The sequence below is a fragment of the Thermobia domestica genome, chromosome 9 (genome assembly GCF_964235325.1).
Source record: "Thermobia domestica chromosome 9, izTheDome1.hap1.1, whole genome shotgun sequence".
Taxonomy (NCBI): domain Eukaryota; kingdom Metazoa; phylum Arthropoda; class Insecta; order Zygentoma; family Lepismatidae; genus Thermobia; species Thermobia domestica.
Genome location: NC_137462.1, coordinates 173,213,937 through 173,240,949, shown reverse-complemented (window position 1 = coordinate 173,240,949; position 27,013 = coordinate 173,213,937). Strand labels below are relative to the sequence as shown.

The 27,013-nt window shown below is 32.4% G+C and overlaps 1 protein-coding gene across 3 annotated transcripts in view; it reads left to right on the top strand.

The window, feature by feature from the left end:
* The window catches only part of LOC145695218 (alpha-(1,6)-fucosyltransferase-like), a 250,604-nt gene that overhangs the window by 40,527 nt on the left and 183,064 nt on the right, over positions 1-27,013 (top strand). For all 3 annotated transcript variants that reach the window (XM_081772207.1, XM_081772206.1, XM_081772208.1), the window contains exon 3: positions 24,503-24,591. In XM_081772207.1, the coding sequence (XP_081628333.1) occupies positions 24,503-24,591 (89 nt within the window). The remainder of the gene's footprint in view (positions 1-24,502; positions 24,592-27,013) is intronic.

Below are 27,013 nucleotides of genomic sequence, written 5' to 3'. Positions count from 1 at the left end.
GATCATCTAATACATGTGTTAGTCTTCCGGCGCTTGGTGCGTCTTTGAGTGTTTTGTCGCCGCTGCTCTGTCCGCATAGTCACAACACTCTTTCTAAAGGCTTGGCATATCTTCCGCCCCGCTGCAGTGGCGTTTTACCACAGTTTGAACTCGTACAGCATACACGCCCTTAGGACGCTCTGTGGAGGTCCCATGTTCACTGTGTCCTTACGCAAGTTCACGATGTAACTGAACTGCCACAACCAGTTAGTAAGTTGGATATACCCACACAAACAACTGACCTTTCCTTATCTCTACTCGCATTCAACTTATGGTGTGAGGGTCAATTGAAGACAGGCCTCATTTAAAATTATTTCACAAATACAAGGCAAGTCAAAGTGGTGGTCCCGATTTCAGTAATTTATTCTGTGAATCTAATAAACATATGTTATTGTGAGACATGTTCTAAGATAGGTAAACTGTCAGAGTTCAAACATATCACAAGTGTTCTGTGTGAGCACCTCGCGTAACATGGCACATATCAAGGCGAAAGTCTATCTCCTGTCAAACCCTTTGTAGGATCTTGCGGTCAATATCAGCGATTTATTTCATTGTCTCTCTGCTGAATCTTAGCGGTAGAAAGTGGAAACTAAATTTTGAAAGTTAAGCTTTCGAAGCGCACGTCTCACAATAACATACCTATATTTATTAGATTTTAGAGAAACTACTTCTGAAATTGGGTCCATCATTTTGATGCCCTATATTCCTTCACTACTATTATTTCTAATGCCACTTATTGATTTATCATTTAAATCAGCCATGTTTTTCTATTCTTCCCAATACATAAATTTCGGAGGATTCAGATACAATGTGTTTTTGTTTCCTTTCCAAAATATCCATGTTTCTGGTTCGTACAATGCAATACTTAGCATGTAACTTTCCATTTTTTAAAATTTTTTATTCCGCGACTCACATAATATCTTCCACCACAATAATCATTTCTCATCTCGCTCTTTACTTATCGTCTACATTTCATACCTTCGTTAATAATATTAAGTAGGGGACATGTATGTTTTGCCCCACTTTCCCCCTCCACCCCCTAACTGTCAAAAAAATTATGAAGCCACCCCTGACTATTGTACTTTAACACAGAAGGATACCCCAAGTGAGATTGAATATGCTTTTATGACATTTAAAATCATAAAAACTTACATCTAAAACTTATAACTTAAAGCGCTGTCTTTGATTGAAAAAATAGTTTTTGTTTGATCAAAATCGGTCTACTAATAGCTGAGTAATACGAAATTAAAGTTTAGTATATTGCATACAGCTGCTACAGATACATGTATATACACTTGCTCTCATCGCACACACGCACACAGATACATTTAGTTGAGAGAAGCATGAGCATACATATATGTATTAGATTTATAGCCTCTCTCCTTTCTTCTTAGAACGTGACTTGGAATTCGATTCTCTTTCTCTTCTCCTCACACCAATATGTAAGTGCAATCGTTTCCTTCTCTCTTTCTTCTGAGTATGTAATAATAACAACACCAAAACTGTCCGTCCTGGCTGTCTGTCCTAGCTGTCACGGCTTGTTGTCTGTCCCGCTTTTTTCGATTCAAGATCATCACTTTGAAGAAAATCCTTGATGCAAAATCTGTCCGCAACTCTCTAGCTTTTATAACTGAAACATACCGCATGCAACACCATCTATTGAATAAGTGAGTAACTGTTTGAACATAGTCACCTAACCGGCAAATTTAGTTAAAACATTAATGTTCAAAAAAGAAAAAGTCAGTGTCTCCAACTCAATATATTTTTTCGGAACGTTCCAGGATTTTAATTTTTCAAGATATCGCTTTAAAACATATCGGGATGAATTCACCCCATTACTAATAAATATGATAATTGTTAAAAATGAGTTGACAACACTGGAAGTCCCACCCCCAAATAACGTTATTATTTAATACCTCGGTCCCTAATTAACCGATTTCAAAAATTCAAACGGCAAATGAATACTAATAACTTAACCAATGTTCTAAAATGCACAAATGGTTGCATAACCCACAGGATACTTTTCCCTTTTTCAATATCTCCACAAAATTTCAACAAATCGAAGAAATAAAAATACTACCATAAGTCAAATAAAATTTTAAGACTTTTTTAAAGAATAACGTTTTCCCGAAAACTCAAAAATAAACCCGTAAAAAATTCCCGAAATTTTGAACTTGCTGTAACTTCGTCAAATATTAACCGATTTTCAAAATTCAAACGACAATCAATAGACAAATAAATTTCCTATCTATTGAATGTCTTATAAATTGCATAACTCTAAGGATATACTTACAAAAAACTCAAATAAATCCCTTATTTATACATGTATCTTTAAAATTTAAATGACATTATGTTCTGTATATCCAAAGGTCTTAGTTTTTATAATCTTGAAACTATAAAAAACTTATACACTTAAAAAAATTACAAGTTCAGATATTAATAATGAAACCATAAAAACACATACACTTAAAACATACTTAAAATTACAAGTTTAATTTTTGTTATTTTTTGGATTTATTTCTAAAGTAAAACTGATGTATTTTATAACCATTATCTAAATCTTTCAAACCTTCATACTTAACAAGCAGCTTATACTTTTTCAAATCTTTCAATACTTGCTCAGTTTCATCATTATATCTTTGTGGTAATAACGTCTTATATTTCTCATCTAAATGTACTAAAACTCTTTGACCATAACGCTGTGTTTGAATCAATTTCCATAATGTTATCTCGTACGCTTTACCTTTTTCTAACTCATCTATGCGAAGGAATCTCAATGCTTTAACATCATTTTTTTATTCAAATAATTAGCCATAGTTTATTTATTATAAGGAAAATGTTCGTTTTATGAGAAATTCATAAAACCAATCCTCATTTGCATACAGAAAATTTACATACAGAACTCAACAGTTGGATAATTATCTTTTAAACCAGTGTATTTGATTTTTATTCCATCTTTAACGATCTCATCAATCATTTTATCTGTTAAGTGTTTTGTAAATCTAGGTGGAAGAAAGACCTTAAACTCCTCACACTCAGCTAAAATGCTCTTCCCAAACTTAGTTTTATTCTTTTCCATTTTCACAATCTTATATTCTGTATTTAATTCTAATTCTCTTAATCCAATAACTTGTTTTTGTTCAAGAGTTCCAAGTTTATTTAAAAGCTCAATATGACTTGACATCGTATTTATTATATAGAAAATCAATGAACACTTCAATTTTTATCTTCACCAAAAAATATTTAATCATTTTTTATCAATTTTGTTTATGGAAAAACTTTAATAAAACAATACAAACATACATTTAACTATCTAAAACTCTTCTACTACTTTCTCATTCTTGGGATCATATGTAAAGTTCTTTTGTCCAATTAAAATCGCATAACATATAGTATTAGCAACCACAGCTTCTGCAAAGTCTACTACAATCTTTATGTTTGTTCTCTCATTTACCGATACATTCTTCCTCTTACTACAATTAATCACATACATTGGTCTATTATCTATAAACTCTTTAGGGTCATAGTACATTTCGGTGTTGCCACATGTTATTCTCTTAAATGCAGTATAATCTTCATACATCTTAAAATAATCCTTGTTAGCAATATCTAAGTTTCTAGATTCTTTTGGAAATACCTCATTCCTTCCATTCTTAAGATAGATATTCTTTACCTTACAATGATCAAACTTACTTGCATCTGCTGTTTGTTTACCACTTCTATCAGTTTGGAACATTACAACTACGAAATCAGGCATATCAAATTGTCTAGAATTAAATTGAGTAGTAACATCAAACTCCAAGAAAGAACCTACAACAGTCTTCTGAACACACTGATAAGTATGGAATGAAAACATGATTTTAGGTTCTTTAAGAATATTCAACTTTAACTTGTTTTCATAACTAGATTCGTATTCAACAATAGGCATTCTTATCTCCATACTTTTTATTGTTATTTTTCCATTATGAGGAGCTGCTGCACCTGCTCCTGATCCAGTCCATTTATACAAGACATCGTTATTGTTGTTAGCTTTTGTAAATGTTATTCTCAATCCACCTTTCCACATAACCTCTTTATAATCACTTAAAAAGCCAGGAATTAATCTTAATGGGTACAAAACACTAAAGTCCTTTCTTAGACCAAGTTTATCATCTGTTTCAAATCCTGCTTGTTTTAAATATTCAACTTCTGGTTTGGAAATCTTTAATGTTCCAATAGCTGTAGATGTTATTCCAGGTAGCTCAATCTTATCTATAACAACTCCATGCTTTCTAACCTCAATTTGAGAAAAGAAGAATGGTAAGAAGTTATCTACAAGTTTTATAGTATCATTTGCACCAAATGTTCCTCCAACTGATGCACCAACAACTTCAAAAGTCATATGACAATCTGCTTTGTGTGGATGTATAAAGCCATCACCCACATCGAAATCAAACTCAATATCTTTGTTAGCTTCATTCAAATTATTAAATGTTCTTGTGTTAGCTTTAAAGCTCTGTAACTCGTAACTCTCAACACTATCCATTTATTATAAAGAAAATCTTGAAAGAACGCTTTTATGGGATATACCCATAAAAGAATCATACATAATAACAATTAAAAACTTATAATCCCCATCCTAACTTAACCTTAGCATTCATAGCAGTACCAACTCCAAAAGCAGCTAATCGTTCACCAATTGACGCATCACTACTAAATGCTCTTTTCCATGCTTTAGTTTCTAGTTCCTTATCTGCAATATGTCTTGACTCTGTATCTTTATTGTCTCTGTAGTATATATCGTGTTCTTTACAAGCCTCATCTAATGGGTTAATACCTTCATCACCTCTTTCTAACCTTTCTTGAAGCTTAGTCCCAGGCCCGCAAAATCTGAAACCTGGAATATGTAATTCAACTGGAAGTTTATTAATCAAATCATTTACTAATCCTTTTCCAAGCTTCTCATCATTCCAAAATCGTGGTGGTAATGTATTTAAGATCTTAATCAAATAACCTATACCTTTTGGATCATTAGGAATAAATTGTGAAAGCTTATTATTAATCATACTCACTATACCTACTTTCTCATTATAAAAGTTATTATTACCAGCCTTTTCTTCTCCATCTATAACTATTAACCGATCAATTAACTTTTTCACATCATCCATCCATATATATTCTTTAGCTATCTCTATATATTGTTTAATTCCTTCACCAGTCCTTTTAGGAGTTGGAGGTAATGATGGTTTAATATAATTATCCCAAATAGGCTTGATAATATTAATGTACTTAGTACCTCTATTAGATGCTACTTTTTTATCTCGATTATATTTTTGGAAGGCAGCATCTGATTCTATTATTATTTCCTTGTACTGTTCAAAATCGTCATCATCATAATCTTCAATGGTTTTATTAGTATTCATCGTTAACAACTCCCATAGACCTTCTGTTCCTTTATAAGTTTTACCATTAATTATCAAATCATTACCATTCACTTTAACTTCAGAATTTCCTACCTTATTTATTATTTTTCCATCTTCTACAGTTCTTATTCCAAATACACTATCATTTCTTTTACTATAATATTTCGTTGCAATCTTACCAAATGATTGTGCTGTTGTTAAAGGTTCTACTCCTTCCACTTTGTCTTTAATTTGTTTTCTCATTTGTTTTATTTCTCCCGTTATAGGTGTATCACTACTACTTGGAGAACTATCATAAGTTATCTTTTTAGGTGTTTTTAGTAGACTAGGATCTATTGAAGCCGTCTTATGTACAACTGGAACAAGTTCAGTTATTAGATTTTTATTTTGTTCTGCTACTTCTTTGATCTCACTTCCTAAATTTTGAATAGCATCAATTACAGGTTGTTCTTGTGTTTTAAATTTATCGTATATACCTGCTCTTTCTTTCTTCCAAGATTTGAAGCCCTTTATCAGGAACTCCTTCAACTTGATATTCTTATTAATATCTTTCTCATCCATTTATTATATAGAAAACGAACAAACGTCAATAAACGTGAAAGAACATAAATAAACGTCAATAAACATCAAACGTTTAAGAAGTGTTTTATCTTGTTCCTATACTTACCATTGTTTACCTTCCTTGTCATATCAATTACTATAAAACCATAAACTTCTTGCCAACATTTTGAACATATCTCTTTAAATTTATCATAAGACGTATCTCCTCCAACAAACTCATTATACACATGTTTAAGATTAGTATCATCTTGTCTGAATATGCATAGGAAGGTAACGTTATCTCTTATAAGCTGTTTAGGCACTTTTGAATATGTTTGTGCAAGATAGAAACAGTCTAAATGTCTATGCCTACCTCTTGTAAAGTAATTTCTAACAGTATCTTGATTCTCTAAAATGTAATCATCAAACACAACGACAGAGTATTCTTCACATTCATCAATAGGTACAATAGAATCATTACCGCTTAAGAACGTCGCTATTTGTTTATTGAATTTTTGTTCTGCTTTTTCAAATCGATCTTTTAACTGCTCATACTTTGGCTGATTCATGCTTTTAGAATATATGTAGAAGTAATTATTGTTTAACCAACCTGGCTGTAATAAAAAATTAAATAGCAAAAACGTTTTACCACTCCCAGATGAACCTACGATAAGACAACGAATATCATCAGGTATAAACTCTCCATTTCTTTTCTTAACTGTTGTTTCTTTTATCATCTCTTGTACATCCCAATTAATAGTTTTCTTACTCATTTATTATAGAGAAAATCGACTCTTTTATGATCTTATATCTTTAAGTTGTTCTCTGATCTTAAGCAACGTATCTTTTATATATTCGCTATCCATTTCACCATTTAGTGTTATTATCATCTCTAACTGTCCTTTAAATGAGTAAATACAAGTGACAATGGTTTTATATTCATCTTTTCTTATGCTTATGTTTAACTTAGAAGACAAACCTGTTATTATAGCACTTCCAGTTGCAAGAGACGTTGTTAATATCGAGTAAATTGTTACAGGTATAAAAATATTAATAAACCCAGTTGTTGCAGAAAGTATAACTGACAAGGTGATCAAAGTGTAGTATGCATACTTAACAATTCGTAGTTTTCACTTTTTCTTCTTTAAATTGTATTCTAACTTTTGAATGACATCTTCAATTAACTTGATTACTTTCTCTCTTGGAATATCTCTAGGTAAATCAAACTCATTCATTTATTATATAATAAATGGCTAAGGTATTTAAGCTAACGAGTGATACTTCTGTTTTAAAGAAGAAACTCCATTATGAATTAGACAACAGGAGCAACTATTTAAGTATAGGACTAGTTGGGTTTTACATTACATATCTAACCCCAAACATAACAACAGAAAGAAACAGTTTCTCATATGGTGATAGACAAGTTTTTATACCAGAAGGGCAATACAGCTTAAACAGTCTTAATGAATATTTAAGATTTCAATCCATCAACATAACATTATCAGAAGATCATTTAAGAAATAGAGTTAAAATAGAAACTGATAGTAATGATGTTACAATTGGGGGTATAGGTACTGTCCTCGGGTTTAATGTTTTTGAAGTTTTAGAAAAGAATAAAACTCATATTGGAAGTAAATTGCCGAAGTTTCATCCGTTTGATACTATAAATGTTCACTGTAATATAGCAGATGGCATGTTTGTTAAAGATACAGAATACACACATAGAGAAACAGGGATCATAGCATCATTTAAAACAGATGCCGAGTTTAAACATAGCATCATTTACGAGCCTACTTATCCATTATTTTTCCCTATATCCAAAGACAAGGTTGACAATTTTGAGATAAGGATAACAGATGAGAATGATTCCTTAATTGATTTTGGTGGAGCAACAACAACTGTATTTTTACAAACTAAGATTTTCTCTTAAATAAATAGGAAGATGTGTTCTATTAAAGGTTGTATGTTTAGTGTTCCTTATAACGAACTAAAGGATCTAAATATTGATCATGTATTAACAAAGAAACAACTTAGTGATAAATCTAAGAAAATGAAAGAAGGTAAAGGAATGAATTTAACTTTAACTACTGCACAAATGAAAAAGATTAAGAAAGAGCATATGGGTGGTTTTATCTTTACAATTCCAGCCATTTTAGCAGCTTTAGGAGCAGTTGGCTCATTAGCAGGTGGTGCAGCAGCGATTACTAAAACTGTACTGGATGCTAAGAAGAATAAATAAGAACTTGAAGAACAAAAAAGACACAATATGGCTATGGAAGAAAAGCAGGGAGCAGGTAAACCAAAGAAGTCAAAAAACTAAAACCATTGACCAACTTCGATATAGAGAGGTTGGTTAAAGAATTAAAGATAAAACGATTTAGAGGTGTATTTATGAGTGATGAACTTCCACAAAAACCTTATATAAATGAGTGTGGTATAGTTAACCTTGATAAATCAGAAAACATTGGTACTCATTGGATATGCTATTGGAAAGATAACAACATAAAGTACATGTTCGATTCTTATGGTGGTGTTCCTCCTAAGCAGCTAGTACAATATCTTGGTACCAAAAACTTATTTTACAATGACGAACGAATACAAGACTTTAATTCCGTTATATGTGGTCATCTTTGTGTTAAGGTTTTAAATCTTCTAAATCAAGGGTATTCTTTTAGTGATGTTATGTATATGATTAAAAATGATTAAATATTATTAAGCTTAAGTACTTTTATGGTTTATATCCATAAAAGTTTTGTTTTAAGATAAATATGGAAGCTATACACAATAGATTTTTAGATTATTTTGAGAAGGATGAGGATGAACTAGATGCACTAGATAGATTTAATTTTTATCAGTATTTTAAGTATGTTAGTAAGATAGACTTAAAAGATAAAAACAACGTATATACAGTTATTGATTTTTGGAGAATGTTAATACCTAAATTTTTGTACACAGAGGAAGAGTTGGTAAAGTTACGTCCAATAATTACCTTAAAGGAGTTGTTGTCAAATTATAGCTCTAGACCATTAAAATGCAGTAATTGTGGTTGTAAGTCATTAACAAAAGGTAGGAGTACACATATTTGCGATAATTGTTTTGTAGCGAATGGTTTTGTTTACAGTACTAATGAAGGAATGAGAGCTTGCGTAAGAAAACCATGGTATAATACTATAAAAAGATTTAAGTTACAGTTATCTCGTTTGCAAGCTTTACAGGATAGAATTATTCCTGAAGATGTGTTCAAGGTGTTAAATGATGAATTTAGGGATATATCAAAACATTTAATATCAACAAAAGATGTTCTAGAAGTACTAAAGAAAAACAAATACACAAAATATTATGATGATGTTTATTTAATACACTATCACCTTACCGATCAAAAACCATTAAACTTACGACATATGGAAGAAACACTTATAGACGACTTCGAAAACTTATACAAAACCTTTAAAGAACTGTATCCAAAAAGAGTATTGTTTATTAACTTGAAATGTGTATTGTACCATCTGTTGAAAAAGCACGATGTTCATGTTGATATTGATTTTAAACACTCATCTAAACAAACAGAGATGTTAAAGAAATGTTTTGAAAAATTAGGATGGACATTTTCTTTATAATAAATGAGTATGGATATATTTGGTAATGTTAAAGATAGAAAAGATAATGTTGATATTAGTGAAGAAAAATTAAAATTGTTGGAGAATTTAAATGATGTTGTTAGCGTAAGTCAACTTAGGTCAATAGAAGCTCAATTAGAGAACGATAGAAAACGATTTGAAGATGCATTAGAAACGTTACAAGACACATACGTCAAGAAAGAAGATTTTCAAAAGGTTAGGATGGATACTACTAAATTGATTATGCAGAAAGAAACTACCTCTACTATATCGATTAAGAGCTAAAAACGTTAAGGAGCCAATCTTTAGAATATTTAATCTCTCTAATGGTTACAAATTTCTCTATAATGGGAAAATAATGCACATGGAATTAAGTTTGGATAAATACTTTCTAGAGATATATTTGGGTGATACTTTGAAACTTTACCTTTTAACTTTAACAAGAACGATATAATTACAATTAAACCAAATAAAAATTCAGCTATGGAAGAAGGGCAATTATTGTTTGTTGTAATGTACATAGAAAGAGAACTTTCCTAAAGACGTATAATTTTTAGGTAATGATAGATTTTATTTTTTTTTCGTTGATTTTCTATACAATAAATAATGATGATGTATTGTGTTAAGTGTAAGAAATTGACAAATACGGAGAAAGATACCATTAGAATAGAACAAACAAAGAATGGAAGATATCTAAAGAAAGGTATTTGTTCTGTATGTGGTGTTACTAAAACTCAATTCGTTAAAAAGCCTGATTGACTAGAAGAAGGTAAAGGTGTTAGAGAAGACATTATAGAAGAAATTCACAAACCATCTAGAAAAAACTTTGACAGATTAAGTGTGGTTATAAAAGGTATCGATGATCTTTGGCAAGCTGATCTTGTAGAAATGGATAGTGGAGTATTAAAAGGTGTTTCCAAATTAAATAAAGGTTATAAGTATTTGCTAACGATTATAGATGTGTTTTCGAAATATGCGTTTGCTGTTCCTGTTAAAGAGTGGTAAGAATGTTACAGAAGCATTCGAATCCATATTAAGAACGAGAAAACCTAGTAACTTACAAACTGATCAAGGTAAAGAGTTTTACAATAAAGAGTTTAAGAAGTTAATGTATGAAAATAAGATTAATCATTACTCAACCTATAGAGGTAAGAAAGCTTCTGTTGTTGAAAGATTCAATAGAACACTTAAACAAAACATGTGGAAAAGGTTCACAACACAAGGAAATTATAAATGGATAGAGATATTACCAACATTGGTTAGTGAGTATAATAATAGAGTACATAGAACAATTGGTTTAAAACCTATAGAAGTTAATAAGAAGAATGAGCAAACAATATTGGAGAAAGTGTATCAAAAAGAATATAAGCGTGTTAAGCCCAAATACAAGTTAGGTGATCATGTTCGTATAAGTAAGTCGAAAGGGTTACTTGAAAAAGGATATACACCTAATTGGTCAACAGAAGTATTTGTTATTAGTGAAGTTATTCCATCCAATCCGCCTACATATAGAATTAAAGATTTAAAAGAAGAGGATGTACAAGGTAGATTTTATGAACTAGAACTATTAAAGACGAAACATAAAGATGAATACTTGGTGGAAAAGGTGTTAAGAAAGAAAGGTGATAAAGTATATGTCAAATGGCTAGGGTTTGATTCACATAATAGTTGGGTAGATAAAAGTAATGTTGTAGTGTAAATATAAATGTTGTCTTTTATGGAATAATAACCGTAAAAGCTAATCAAAAATGAAATAAATAATTATTTTTATATAATAAATATGAGTACTACGGATAGTTCACTTAGTTTAAACGATATTTGCTACGAACAGATTAAAGGTAATTATTGGTATGGTGTTTTTGGTGATTTCAAGTTAATAATAGATAAGAGTACAGGATATTTCAATGCTACCAAGTTGTGTAAAGAATGCGGAAAAAGATTTGATCATTGGTTAGAAAACAAACACTTAAAAGATTTATTGGATTATTATAAGAGAAACCTAGCTTCCCAGTTTTCCGGGAAGCTGCAAAACCCATTTTACTATGTAGAACCATGTGGAAGATCGGATATGACAAATTTAATTTCTGGCACGTATGTATACAAAAGAATTTTTCTATCTATTGCTTTTTGGTTATCACACGACTTTTATGAAAAATGTTCTGTAATCATAGAAGACTATTTCACTAGAGACTTTAGACAATATAGAGAAAACCAAGAAGAATTGCAATCAAGAGTAGAAGAGACAGAACAAGTAATGGAAAGATTAAAAATAGAAAACGAAGAACAAGCACAAGAAATATCAAAACTCAAGTTAATAGCTGCAGAACATACAGAAAATCCGGGAAAAGTACACAAACTAATTATTATTAGAAAGAATCTATCTCCTATTCAACTACAAAATATATTAGACAAGTACGAAACAGACAAAAGAGAACAAGTTCAGACTTACGAAAATTACAGATATTGGGTTGGAAGAATTCAAGAGTGTAGTATAAAGACAAGATTACAATGCTTAAAACAAAAGTATCCTAACATGTCTGTATTGTCTAAATCCAAAGATCCAAATTCAATCAATCTTCTAAACAAAGCGAAAGAAAAGTATGATTGTATTATTTCACATGGTAACCATATAGACTTAAAAAATGTGGATGGAGAAGATGATGAGTTCGTTATTGATTTGTTTTTGAGTATAAGAGACAATTAACAATAAGTTGTGTGTTTAGATATTTGTAAAGGCTACAGCTTTTATGATATAATAATCATAAAAGTTATTTACTTAAACATTAAACAAACCATCTGTTATAACACCGAATGCTAAATTCAATATACTACCTAAATCGGGATTATTATGATATTTTCTTATTATAACTCTGTTTAAATGATATTTGCTATGAACAGATTAAAGGTAATTATTGGTATGGTGTTTTTGGTGATTTTAAATTGATTATAGATAAGAGTACAGGATATTTCAATGCTACTAAGTTGTGTGCTATGGGCGGTAAGAGGTTTGACAACTGGCTGAAAAATAAAGAATCAAAAGAGCTAATAGAGTATATTTCATCTACTATAACAATAGGAGATGAAATTATCAAAACAATAACAGGAGGTAAGGGTGAAACATGGAACGAAATAAGAGGAACATATGTATATAAAGAGTTGATTTTGGATATATCTCGATGGGTTTCTCCTGAGTTTTACCTTAAATGCAATCAAATCATTATCGACTATTACACAAAAGACTTTAAACAATACAAGGATGAACAGGAGCAACTAGAAGCAAGAGTGCAAGAGATAGAACAACAAATGAATGAATTACGTATAAACAATGAGAAACAAGAAAAAGAAATAAATCATCTTAAAACAATCGCAGCACCATATACAAACGATAATTCAAAAGATAATTGTCTAATCATATACAAGAATAACAAACTTAATGATCCTTTCCCTTATTATGCTATTCGCTGTCAGAAGAGAAGCCTATATAAGCCTATTAATGAAGCAGAAGAAAAATATCCTAATCATGTAATAATATATGAAAAGTTTAGAGATCCTAACAGTATTAAGCTATTCAACCTAATGCAGCAAGAACTAGATATTCGTAAAGGTAAGGGTAATGAGTTTTGGACGTCACTATCAGAAGAAGAATTGATTAAAGAAATTGATTGTTTATATGATAGGTTATTATCTGATAATTAAGGTTAATATTAAATAATTAAAGTTACAACTTTTATGATATAATGATCATAAAAGATAATTAAGGTTAATATCTAATAATTAAAGTTATAACTTTTATGATATAATAGTCATAAAAGATAATTAAGGTTAATATTAGATAATTAAAGTTATAACTTTTATGATATAATAGTCATAAAAGGTAATTAGTTAAACATTAAACAAACCATCTGTTGTAACATCGAATGCTAAATTCAATATACCACCTAAATCAGGATTATTACGGTATTTTCTTATTATAACTCTCCAATCTACATAATGTCTAAATAAATATAAAAACTCTACAGAGAGGTTTTGATAAATTGAAATATTATGCCAATGAACTTTGTATTTGAACTCTGCAATAAATCCTTCTGTTAAATTTTGAAATATTGAAATTATTTCCCAATCTACTTTGTCAGCGTAATCTCTTATAAGGTTTTCTGATAATGGTTGAGTTCCAGATAACCGTCCCCAAGAAACTTTATCTGCATGTTCTCGTATAAAGGCTTCAGACAGTTTGTTTCCATAAGATATAGCATCAAAATCAATTTTGTCTATAAACTCATTAATAAATTCTTCAGATAGGTTTTGATTATACGATACTTCTTTCCAATCAACTCTATCTGCAAATTCTCTTATAAAGTCTTCTGATAAGTCTTGGCTTCCTGAAATAATCTCCCAATCAACTTTATCAGCTAATTCTCTTATAAACTCTTCCGATAACTTTTTCCATAAACATATTTCAATCAAATTAACTTTCTGCAGATATTTGCGTATGAAGTCTTCTGTAATGTGATCATAGTTATATTCCTCCTCATAATCATCATAACCTATAGATAACCATTGTTCATCAGTCAGTGAATCTAATATCTCATCTGACAAATTCATAACATTTGCATAGAGAATGTTTTGTGTAAGAAATGAGTTGTTTTCTTTAGTGGCTTTCTTGAACAAATGATCTAACATACCTATGGACACGCTAAAATTTATTTTGTCTTCATCATTATAACCACCAATATCTAAATATTTACATACACAATCAAATATAGGTTTGTAAGATAATATTTCCTTAGCACTAGTCATGTTTGTTTTTATTCTTAGATTTTAAATTTATTTCATTTTTTTGTTGGTTTTCTATATAATAAATATGGGGAAAGAATTTGATTTATTACATGATAGACTTAAACTAATTCATCATGATCTTAAACTCTTACCAGCACTACTAGAGAAGCAAATACTGTTAAAGGAAAAAGAATTATTAATAACACAACAAAAAACATCTGATTTGAATAGTGATGATGAATATAAATATGGTAGTGATGATTATGATGATGATGATGATGAGTAAGTTTACAAAAATGATTTAATTTTAATATGTGTATATGTGACTTTGATGGGTTATTCCCATGAAAGTCCTGTTCTAATACAATATGCTAATAGGCATCGAGATTTCCCAGGTCACATGAATATTAGCTGTTGTATTAGTTAACAAAAATGAATTAAAAATTTTGATGAAGATGAAGATTGAAGAGTGATTATTTTCTATATAATAAATAGGATGAATAATTATAATAAATTTACTGTAGTGGAGTTAAGGCGACAATGTAAGGAGAAGGGGATCAGAAGATATTCCCGATTAAGAAAAGCAGAACTGATAGACCTTCTTAAACAACATGACGATGAACAAAGCAGAAAACAGATTAGAGATATATTCCCATTTAAAGAAGAAGTAATTGAAGAACCGAAGCCAGCACGTATACCCATCAAAGTTAAATTAGAAGAAACAGCACTCAAGAAGCGTTTACAATCCATTAAAGTAGAAAACATAGGAGGATATAAAGACTCAATAAAATTTTTAGATACAAGTGGAAGAGTTGCTATTAACAAAATCAAAGAAGAATTAAAATTCAACCCTGTTAAAGTAAATCTCGTTTTCATTTGTGACTATATTAAAGATAAAGAAATACAAGAGCGCAATTTTAAAACATAGAATGAGAGAATATTGGAATCAACTGACTTAAATGAATATATATCTTATGCAAAACAAAAACTTCGTAGAGAAATGGAAGAATTTCAAGGCCGAGGATCAGGGTGGACGTTACATCAAATTAAACACCTAGAAATCAGATTAAATAAGTATGTACCATTAAGAGCTTCTTCCTATATTGAACTTCCAAAGCAGATTAAAGATAAGAAAGCAGTAATGAATATTCAAAATAAAGATAATAAATGTTTCTTATATTCTATTGCAAGTTATTTAAAGCCTATTGATAGAACCGTTTCAAAAAATCCTCAAAGACCCTCTCATTATAAACAACTTGTTAATGAATTACAAAAGAAATATTGTGATGGTATTGAGTTTCCTGTACAGTTAAAAGATATTCCAAAATTTGAAAGAAGAAGTAATATCTCCATCAATGTTTACGGCTATGACAAGAACTATAATGTATATCCACTTCAAATCACAAAAAATAAGCAGGAAACTCATATCAATTTATTATATGTAAAAGATGAAAAAAACCGTCATTTTTGTTGGATAAAAGACTTATCACGATTAATAAGAAGTCAAGTGACAAAACATAATGAAAAGTTATACTTTTGTGATAGATGTTTAACAAGACACTTTCGAAATGAGAAGCAGTTGCAAAACCATGAATTAGATTGTAAAGAACATGAGGCTGTTAGAATAGAACTTCCAAAACCATACGACAATCAAATAAAGTTTCAAAACTATAATCGATCATTAAAAGTTCCATTTACGATAATTGCTGACTTTGAATGTATCTTATGTAAGTTAAAAATAGAGCATAATTGTAGTAAAACAGTAAAATATCAAAAGCATAAACCAATGAGTTTTTGTTACTATGTCAAATATTCAAATGGAGACTACAAAGCCCCTGTTAGTTATATAGGTTCAGATGCTGCGAAAGTATTTATTGAAATGTTACAAAAAGAAGCAATAGAAATTATGAAAATATATAACAGGGTAGTTAATATGATTCCGCTTAGTGAGGAGGAAATAGAAGCTTATAACAGTTCGGATACTTGCCATATATGTGAGAAAAACTTGAATGACTTACCACCAGCTGTTGAGAGAAAAATAAATATACTGAAGAAGAAAATACAGTTCTACAAGGATAAAGATGATATGAGTGAAAAAATAGAAGAATGGAAGCATGACTTAAAAAAGTGTTTATATAAGATAAATAATAAAGCAAAAGTAAGAGATCATGATCATTTAACTGGAAAGTTTAGAGGTGCAGCTCACAGTTATTGCAATTTAAACTATAAAAATCCTAACTTTGTTCCTGTATTTCTTCACAACTTAACTGGCTATGATACGCATTTGTTTATTAAGGAGTTAGCTTATGATACACAGAAAATTAAACTGATTGCAAACAATGAAGAAAGGTACATAACATATGAAAAATATGTAAAAGCAGAATCAGAAAAAGATGGAATAAATTTAAGATTTGTTGATTCATTTAGATTTATGCCAAAGAGTTTAGCAGAGTTAACAAAGAATTTAAAGCCAGAACAATTTCGAGAAACATTAAAGTTTTTTCCGATTGATAAACTTGACCTAGTTAATACTAAAGGTGATTATCCATTTGATTATGTTGATTCATTTGAAAAATTGAAAGAACCTGTTCCATTATCTCCAGACAAATTTACAAACAGATTAACAGGAGAAAAAATGAGTCCTGAACGTCATAAGCTTCATGTACGAGTTTGTAAAGAATTCAATCTAGAGTTATTGGAGGACTTAACTAAACATTATAACAAAACAGATGTCCTTCAATTAACAGATATATTTGAAAACTTTAGAGATGTGTGTTTAAAAGCATATGGATTAGATCCTGCTTGGTATTATACAGCACCAGGTCTATCGTGGGATGCAATGTTAAAGATGACTAAAATTAACTTAGAAATGTTGACTGATTATGATAAAATACTAATGTTAGAAAAGGGTATACGAGGGGGAATCTCACAATGCAGTAAAAGATATGTAAAAACTAACAACAAATATATGCAAGATTATAATAAAGATGAGTGTTCAACATACCTAGCATATCTAGACGCAAACAACTTATATGGATGGGCTATGAGTCAATACATGCCTTATAAAGATTTTAAGTGGGTTAAACCTTACATAGATATAATGAACATTCCGGATGACTCAGAAACTGGTTACATATTAGAAGTAGATTTAGAATATCCAAAGCATTTATATAACAAGCATTCTGATTTACCATTAGCTCCAGAGAACATGTGTCCACCCGGCTCAAAACAATCGAAATTATTAACAACGCTTTACAATAAGGAAAGATATGTAATTCACTATAGAAACTTAAAACTTTATATGTCACTTGGAATGAGATTGAAGAAAGTGCATAGTGTATTAGAGTTTAAACAATCAAACTGGCTAAAGAAATACATTGATTTAAATACAGAGATGAGGACGCAAGCTAAAAACAAATTTGAAGAAGATTTTTATAAGCTCATGAATAACTCGGTATTTGGAAAGACTATGGAAAATATTCGAAAAAGACAGCCCATACAATTAGAATGTGATCCTAAGAGGGTAGAAGCATTAATTGCTAAACCTAACTTTGATTACAGAACAATATTTAGTGAGAACTTGTGTGCTATACATATGAAAAAAGAGCGATTAACATTTAATAAGCCAATATATGTTGGTATGAGTGTGTTAGAACTATCGAAGCTATTAATGTAAGATTTTCACTATAACACGATGAAGCCGAAATATGGAAACAATATAGATTTATGTTATATGGATACTGATAGCTTTATATATGAGATTGAAACTGATGACTTTTATAAAGATATAGTAGAAATAGTTGACCAGTTTGATACGAGTGAATACGGGGAAAATAACATATATGGACTGCCATTAATAAACAAAAAAGTAATAGGTAAGATGAAAGATGAGAATAAAGGTAAGATAATGACAGAGTTTATTGGATTGAGATCAAAGATGTATGCTTATAGAGTAGAAAATAAAGAAGAGAAAAAAGCTAAAGGAGTAACTAAAGCTGTAATATCAAAAGAGTTACAGTTTAATGATTATAAAGAAAGTTTATTTAAAAATGTGAAAACATATAAAGACATAAACCTCATTAGGAGTTATAAGCACGATATATATAGCATAACCGTTCATAAACTAGCATTAGATTCCTCAGATGATAAAAGATATATATTAAGAGATGGTGTAAATACATTAGCTTGGGGTCATTATGGGATAGAAGAGGAATAGTTGTAGTTTTAGTTATAAGTTTTAGATGTAAGTTAGTTATAAGTTTTAGATATTAGTTTTTATGATTTTAAATGTCATAAAAGCATATTCAATCTCACTTTGGGGTATCCTTCTGTGTTAAAGTACAATAGTCAGGGGTGGCTTCATAATTTTTTTGACAGTTAGGGGGTGGAGGGGGAAAGTGGGGCAAAACATACATATGTCCCCTACTATATTATCTAAGTATTGAAAAACCATCCGCATGTTCTACCTTTCTTTGCTTAAACTTTGCATTGATGCTCTGACCACCTGGTAGCAGTTCTCGATGCACGATGCTGCGAGCAGTCCACCAAACACACAGGAGAATCTTCTGGTGCAGTGCTGGTTTCGGCTGTTTTGGAACCGGTTTGTGGGATGCTAACCAATGGTAACGGCGCTGTGGAGCTTCGTAAAGGACTCACTTCTCATAACAAGTCATCACCCTGTCCAGAAATGGCTCCTTCCTCAGACGAGACAGCAAAGAAACACAGGTGAAAAGGAGAGTGACAGGAGAAACATGAGAATAACAGGAGAAACACAATGAGAAATTGAGGGGAGGGGATGACACGGGAAATCATATGTTGGCAGCGCATGCGCAGTCATGAGTGATAATATACTTGAAAAGAATGCTGTCAATGTTCTTGTTTGACTGGCATGATTGTATTTTTTTTTATCAATGTCACATTACCTGCCAGCTCTTTCCCTTTAATTGAGGCCAGCAGTAAACTGTGATAGCACAGAGCAGACAGTTGGAAATGATTGTTCCTGATGCTGTCAAATTGACCTGTTCCCTAATTCAACTTTTGTTTGCTACTCTTCTACATAGTAAATAATGTGACTGAAAGGCAAAAGTTTTATCGAAAACCTCTTCCAACTTCACTATCCTATTTATTCTATTCTAGCATTTAATAGTTTATGTAAGTTTCTTCCGAGTCTGATTTTTTTCTTTCGTACTAATCGTCTTTCAGAGTACCCTGTTCAAGCAGTTAAAAACCTTTTCTAAATCAACGAATACTAATACACTTTCTTCCCTTCGAAAACTTTTCATCTATTTTATTCGATGGAAACTATTTGCATACTTGTGCTATGTAAACTTTCAAATCATAACTGTTCAATTTTCTTACTTTTTCGTCTATCGTACAGTAATCTGTTTGATATTCGAAGCTGAAGTTTTACTGTGTACGATGTGAAACTAAGACACTGCTGTTAATGCATCTCATACAGTACATTGCCGGACTCGAACGAAATTCGCACCTCAGAATGCATGTCTGTATAGAGCATACTGATTTTAGCTTGAAATTTCTAACACACCGACCGCCTTAAACAGGAGACTGATCGTAGTGTCTGTAGAGGGCATTCTGCTAATACTGTAAAGATTGTCGGACAACAAGATGAGTGTAATTAAGTGTGGATCATTCCCAAGACACACCAGCGAATGTCTGTTATATAATTAGGTGTTCTAGAGCATAGCCATATACTAAGGCAGCAACAAGTGAGATAGGTCTGTTCAACAAATTACCGCTCGCGTGTCAAGTCGCGTCAACGATCTTTTTGTTCTGTACCCGATGGGTTAACAAACGTTCCCACAGTCGACTGCCCATCAGTGTTCTCATTTCGTAGCTAGAATACTGTAACTTGGAAAGAAGGATCAGTCGAGTTGCCCTAACTGACAGGACAGAGACTATCAGTTCAATCAGAACCATTGGTTCTCCGCGAATACTAAGCACAGTGAACGTATGAATGTTGAATATTGTAATATACTGCACATGGGTCTATTTACAAACAATCAACATTTGATTTTATTTATAAACACACCACTTACATTTACTACAAGTTACAAAAAATATGAGAAACATACGACAGGAATCAGCGACACCACTCATCATGTGACAGAAGAAGAACACCAGCGCCACCACTGCACATGAACAGCTATAAAATTCCGAGGATCACCACAACTGCTATCAGTTTCGGCTGGTCAGCTCCTTTCTCGTAGCTTACATTGGAGCTCTGGAAGAACCTTATCCTAATCCAAACATCTCAGCCTGCTGTGGAGCTCTGAAGTTTCCTTTCCCACTTAACTTGCAGCGGAGCTTTGTTGGAAACTGTACTCCTCCCTTAGGTTGCAGTGTAGTTTCTAGAGATTCCTAGCAAAAACCACCTAGATTGATGTGAAAGCTCTGTGGTTCTACTTTTCCCGCCTAACTTCCTGTGGAGCTCTACGGGACTTGAACCTCTCTTTGCTTGCAGTGGAGTATTGAGAGCCCTAGCATTGAGAATATTTGTTGTAGTGTATTTGTTGTTAACGAAGACACCCAAACTTAAAACAAGAAATAAAGAAGATATTTATTTGAATCGAATCATTCACGTGCATCACTTTCATTTCACACAGAACAAACATATATAATGCCTATAAAAAGAATCAAGTCTCTGTAAACAGCTTTAGAATCGAACTTCAAAGGTATTTGATAGAACAAAGCTTTTACTCAGTTGAAGAATATCTTCAAAATAATTCTTATATGTTAAATTAAAGGTATAATAAGGGTATGACGATGAACAGATAAAAAAAAAGTGAATGGATGAACATTTTTCAGCGTAGATTGTTGGAATAAAAACCATACATTGCTAAAGGTAGTAGAGAACATCTCGATAAGAGGCCATAGTTACAAAATAGAAACACATATTAAAATGTAGTTAGTTTCTTTTTCGGAATGACACTAGAGCCACATAATTTTTATTTAATTTAGTTGTTTGATTTCTTTTATGTTGTAATGTTTAGTGTTTGGTTTGTGACCATAATTTATTCCGGACATTAAGTATGTATCTTCCTTTTTTATATATATATATATATAAGACGATTGCCATTGTTGCACAGGATTGTGGCAACCACTAGAAGACGTTAAGTATATTGGTTTCTAAGTGCGAATATTGTCAAAGCCACATATTGTCAGAATAACAATCGGTTCTGATTTTCCAAATTTCCAGAAAAAGTCGTCATTTTTCATTCAATATGTAAAGTGGAATCCGTTCATGTCATATGATTGTGAAACCCGAAACATACGGTCCCACAAATTTTACTGCATTATCTTTATAAAACCATTCAATGCACAGCTGTACCAACCTTCGCCTTTACAATATTTCTTGCCATTTGTTTTAGTTATGCAAAACGACGGAGAGCAATCAAAAAAGAGGGACAAATATTTTTGTTTCTTTTGTTTTCTTTTCTGGTGTTTTGTTGGTATTTCTTATTTCCCCCTTTCTCTCTCCCTCACAAGGTTTGATTTATTAGAGAGTAATTCAGATATAATGCAAACTTTTACTACTGAGTAATATCTCCGGAGATATATATCTTTATGCGGAAAAACGTTTAGGGGCAAAAGCCCCAACCAAAATTTTGAAAGTTTACCCCTGAAGGAGAAGAAAGAGTGGACCGAAACAAATGAAATTGTGTACAGATATTGCAGACATAAAATCAGGGAATACTTGTTTCTTATTTTCCTGAAAAAAAAAAAAAACTTCTAGGTGGGCACACAAACCTCTCGAAACATTTGATCACGAAATATCAAAGTATCTATTAAGTGCAATTCAATATTACCTAATGCATATTCACAATTGCAATAAAACTCCATTTAGGGACAATACGCAAAAAATAAGGGAATACGTGTTTTTTATTTTGTACGGAAAAACAGTTCGGGTGCAAAAGCTTCCATCCAAAATTCTAAAATTTGCCGCCCGAATGGTGACAAGAAGTGAGCCGAAGCAATGGAATTGTGTACAGGTATTGTAGACGTAAAATCAAGGAATACGGCTTTCGTATTTTCTGAAAAAAAAAAAAGTGGGGCGCAGATCCCTCCAAACATTTGATCACGAAATAACAAAATATTTGATAAGTGTAAAGTAAAAGCACCTAAAGCACATTCAGAATTCCAACAAACTGCAGGGCGCCTGTCCAGTTCCTCTTCTCTTCTACCGTCGCACCGAAGGAAGTACACACTCTGCTAACTTTCGTTGGATATATATATAGTTAGCATTGCCTCCTATGTTTCTCCTGTGGGAGTTAACGACGAATATTTAATTGAAAATAAAGTTATTGCTGTGCAGTTTTAAACTTTACTTCTGAAGTAAAGAAATGCAGATTAAATTACTTCATGGCTTTAACAACGTGGTTTTACAGAAACTTAATAGAACTAATTATTACAATGTGAAGTATTTTAAACTCATTTAACTTCATAATTACAAGTCTGGAAATGAGAATTCCACATGGGACCCACTTGGATCTATCTAGACTAGATAGGATATGGAGAGGCCATACAGATCCATCTGGATGCACATCGGATGCCCGTTTTCTTTTCACCTATTTCTCGAGTTACGCAGAACAAAATCGACATGAAATTTGGTTTCTTCATCGATCGCAACATTAGCTTTCTCAAAAAGAAACTTGAACTATATTTTCGTTGATATGTTGGGATTCTATCTGTGACCAATAACTGGACAATGTGAGGTCAAATACGCACGGCTCCATCCTACCTTTCCCACATGCAGAGTTGTGAGACGGAAGCATGGTAAATTGGTGTGCTATTGATGAGATTACTGAAATGTTTGATAATATCGGGTAACTACCTCTCGCCAACACTATTTAATGTCTATCTAGAAGAGGTAGTGAAAAAGAGCCTATATGATGATGATGGCATTTCGGTAGGAGGTAGAATGATTAGATGCATAAGATTTGCAGAGGATATGGTGCTTGTTGCAGAATCTGAAAAGAAAATCAATAAAATGTTAGAAAAAATGAGAAAGGGCTTTGAAGAATATGGGATGAAAATAAATGTTAGAAAGACAAAAGCCATGGTGATTGGAACGAAGAGGTCTGTGTCGAATATAAAAGTGGGAGGGGAGCAAATAGAACAAGTAAATAGTTTTTGATATCTGGGTAGTATTCTTAGTAATGACACGAAGTGCGAACGTGAAATAAAAGCAAGGATAGGAATGGCGAAAGAAGCCTTTAGGAGGAAGAAAAGTCTGTTTTGTGGAACCTTGAATAAAGAGTCGAGAAAAAGACTCATAAAATGCTTCGTGTGGAGTGTTGTACTGTATGGGGCGGAAACGTGGACATTACGTAAAGGTGATGAAAATCGACTGGAAGCCTTCGAAATGTGGCTGTGGAGAAGAATGGAAAGAATTAGTTGGGTCGAGCGGAAAACGAATGAGAGAGTGTTAGAAATGGTGGGTGAGAAAAGAACACTTTTAGATATTATTAGGAAGAGGAGACATTGCTTAGGAAGAGGAGAAACTGGTTGGGACATTGCCTAAGAAGAGATTGTATCATGAGGGACGTCGTAGAGGGTATGGTGGCGGGAAAGAGAGGGAGGGGGCGAAGGAGACTACAATTAATGGATAATATAAAAACAGAAAGATCATACGCGAAGACAAAGAAGTTAGCGGAGGACCGTGGAGCATGGAAGCTTCTCAGCTGCGGCAAGTGACCTGCCAATAAAGGCAGAATAACTATGATGATGACCCTAGAACAGCTAATTGTATGCAAACAATAAAAGTAAGGATGGATACCAATTCAATTTCGACCCTTAAGGTTATTTTCAAGGTTAAAAGGGAAAAATCGCGAAATTACAATTTTAATTAATGTTAATATGTAAATAGTTACTGAAATATTTCTTAATGTCATATATCTACTCGAAACCAAGAAACCGCATTCAAACTGGAAAAGAAATGCGGATGCCAGGTCAATTTTGCCCCTTAATTTTCCGTTGAAAATAAAGAAATAACTTTGTTGTTGAGGCAATCAACCCAAAATTTATCCTTACCTAATTTTAATTTCAAAGTCTTAAGAGGGAATATCGGGAAATTACACTACTGATACTTATAGATCTGTTCATTTGCAGGAACTCATCTCTCAAGCAAGGTGACAAAGGTGCCTTAATTTACGACTTTCAAGACAATATATTAAATGACAATGGAAAACCTGTTAAAGGTTTGTTCTTTTATTATTATTATTATTAGAACCTATTAAATTATATGGTAGATGTTTGGTGTATTTAGTACTATGCGTTATACATATTTTCTTTTTCTTGTTATTTTCATTTTTATTCCGGGCAGTAGCATACCCTTATTCAGATCATTTTTAAGCCGTAATTACAATAATTAAACAAATAGAACTGTCCTGATGCAGAATTAGTTGCAATTTTTTTTTTTTTAGTTAAATAAAAATCTAACCAATATTTCTTTCCTGAAATCTCAGCTGTTAGTCAGCTCTGAATGGACACAGGATTATCTTGGCAACATACAATGCAAACAAAAGAAACAATATTCTCTAAGATATCTTAATTCACATACAACAATGAAACCATTCATTTCAATTCTTACTTCCTGTAAAAATTTAAACTTTTATCTCCTCTCGTCCGTACAAATCCGTATCTTAGTTCACAATGAGCGAGGGTTCATTTTTTGGCACCTTTTACTTTTCTGACATACACTACTAACGAGAGAAGGGTGTGGTGTCGCTCAGAGATAATTGCACCAAATTTTGTGTAGGAGTAGATAATGGGAATAGAAAAGAATGTGTGGAATCATTCGTTTCGCAGTCGTTCGGAATCAGAAATAATAGGCCCTACAGTTCTGGAGAAGTACGGACTTTCAATCAGATATTGATGGGACGGAGTCTTTGCTCTCCGTTGCCACCGCGTTTTTAGGTCCTCAGCTTGGAAATGATTGTCATTTTGACAATTACTTTCTTAATATTACTCAATATTAGGGATGGCCAATTCCGGAACTTTTACTTCCCGGAATCCGGAAAGTAAGATCGGAAAATTCCGACGGAATTCGGAAAAAATCCGGAATTCAGAAAAATTCCGGAATTCGGATAAATTCCGGATTTCGGAAAAAATCCGGAATTCAGAAAAATTCCGGAATTCGGAAAAAATCCGGAATTCGGAAAAAATCCGGAATTCGGAAAAAATCCGGAATTCGGAAAAAATCCGGAATTCGGAAAAATTATTTTTTCTTTTTGTAATCCTAAGAATTTTGTTCAAATGCAAACGAACAAATTTCCTTTTTTTAATCCTAAGAACCCAGACAGCACAATGCACGTACAGTATCCGTATAGTACATGTACAATTGCACGGATGCAACATGTGCATCATCTGTATAAATGCACGCCTGTACATGTGATGCACATATACATGCCAGGTTCTATTCAACATCTTCACGTGCACAGAACATGTGCAATGCACACGTACACGTCCTGCACAAGTGATTTACACCTACCGCGCAGGTGATTTACAAGTAGCACATATTCGATTTACATGTAGTTCACAGGTGATTTACATGTAGGACAGCGGTGATTTACACGTAGCACACAGGTGATTTACACGCAGTAACCAGGTGATTTACATGTAGGACAGAGATGATTTACACGTTAACACACAGGTAATTTACACGCAGTACCCAGGTGATTTACATGTAGGACAGAGGTGGTTTACACGTAGCACATAGGTGATTTACACGCAGTACCCAGATGATTTACATGTAGGACAGAGATGATTTACACGTAACACACAGGTGATTTACATGTAGGACAGAGGTGATTTACACGCAGTACCCAGATGATTTACATGTACGATAGAGGTGATTTGAAGCAGTACCCAGATGATTTACATGTAGTGCACAGGTAATTTCCTCGTAGTACAGAGGTGATGCAACGAAAAAAGGACGTTATATATTTGGTGTCTCACGCAGTAACACCATCTATAACTGTAAAGACATCACCTTCAAAGTATATAACAAGTAACTAATAATTGTCAGTGAGAATTTAGGTTTGGAGTTTATTATTTGCAACGAGCAAAGCTTTAGGTAGTATCTTTGACATGTTTGCCAAGTAACAAATAACGCAACATATTCTGCTGTAATTGGTCACGAAAATAATTTTGTAAACCTATGAACTGCCTGACTGTAGTTACATCAGTACAATGCTGCCACCTGTTTATCTTGTATCCTAGCTCAGTGGACGTTATGGAGTTTTTACAATCATTCAACTGTTATTCGTCGAAAAGTCTCTATAACACCGCCTGGAGGAAAAACGACACCTACTAAAAATGGAGGTTTCTTTCTGTTGATGAGAACGAGAGTAAAAGAATGAAAGTAAAAGTATACACTTACACGGTATTATGGACGTCTCATACACACGTGCAGTAGCCGTGCAAATACCCATGTGCACACAACGGTTTAAGCACCGGTAATTTAAATGTGCTTCATCCACGCAAATGCACATGTGCACATGCACGGCTCACGCATGGGTTATGTACATGCGCTGCATCCACGCAAAAGCACATGTATACATAACGGCTACAGCACGGGTTATATAAATGTGTGCTTTATCCATGCAAATGCACATGTGC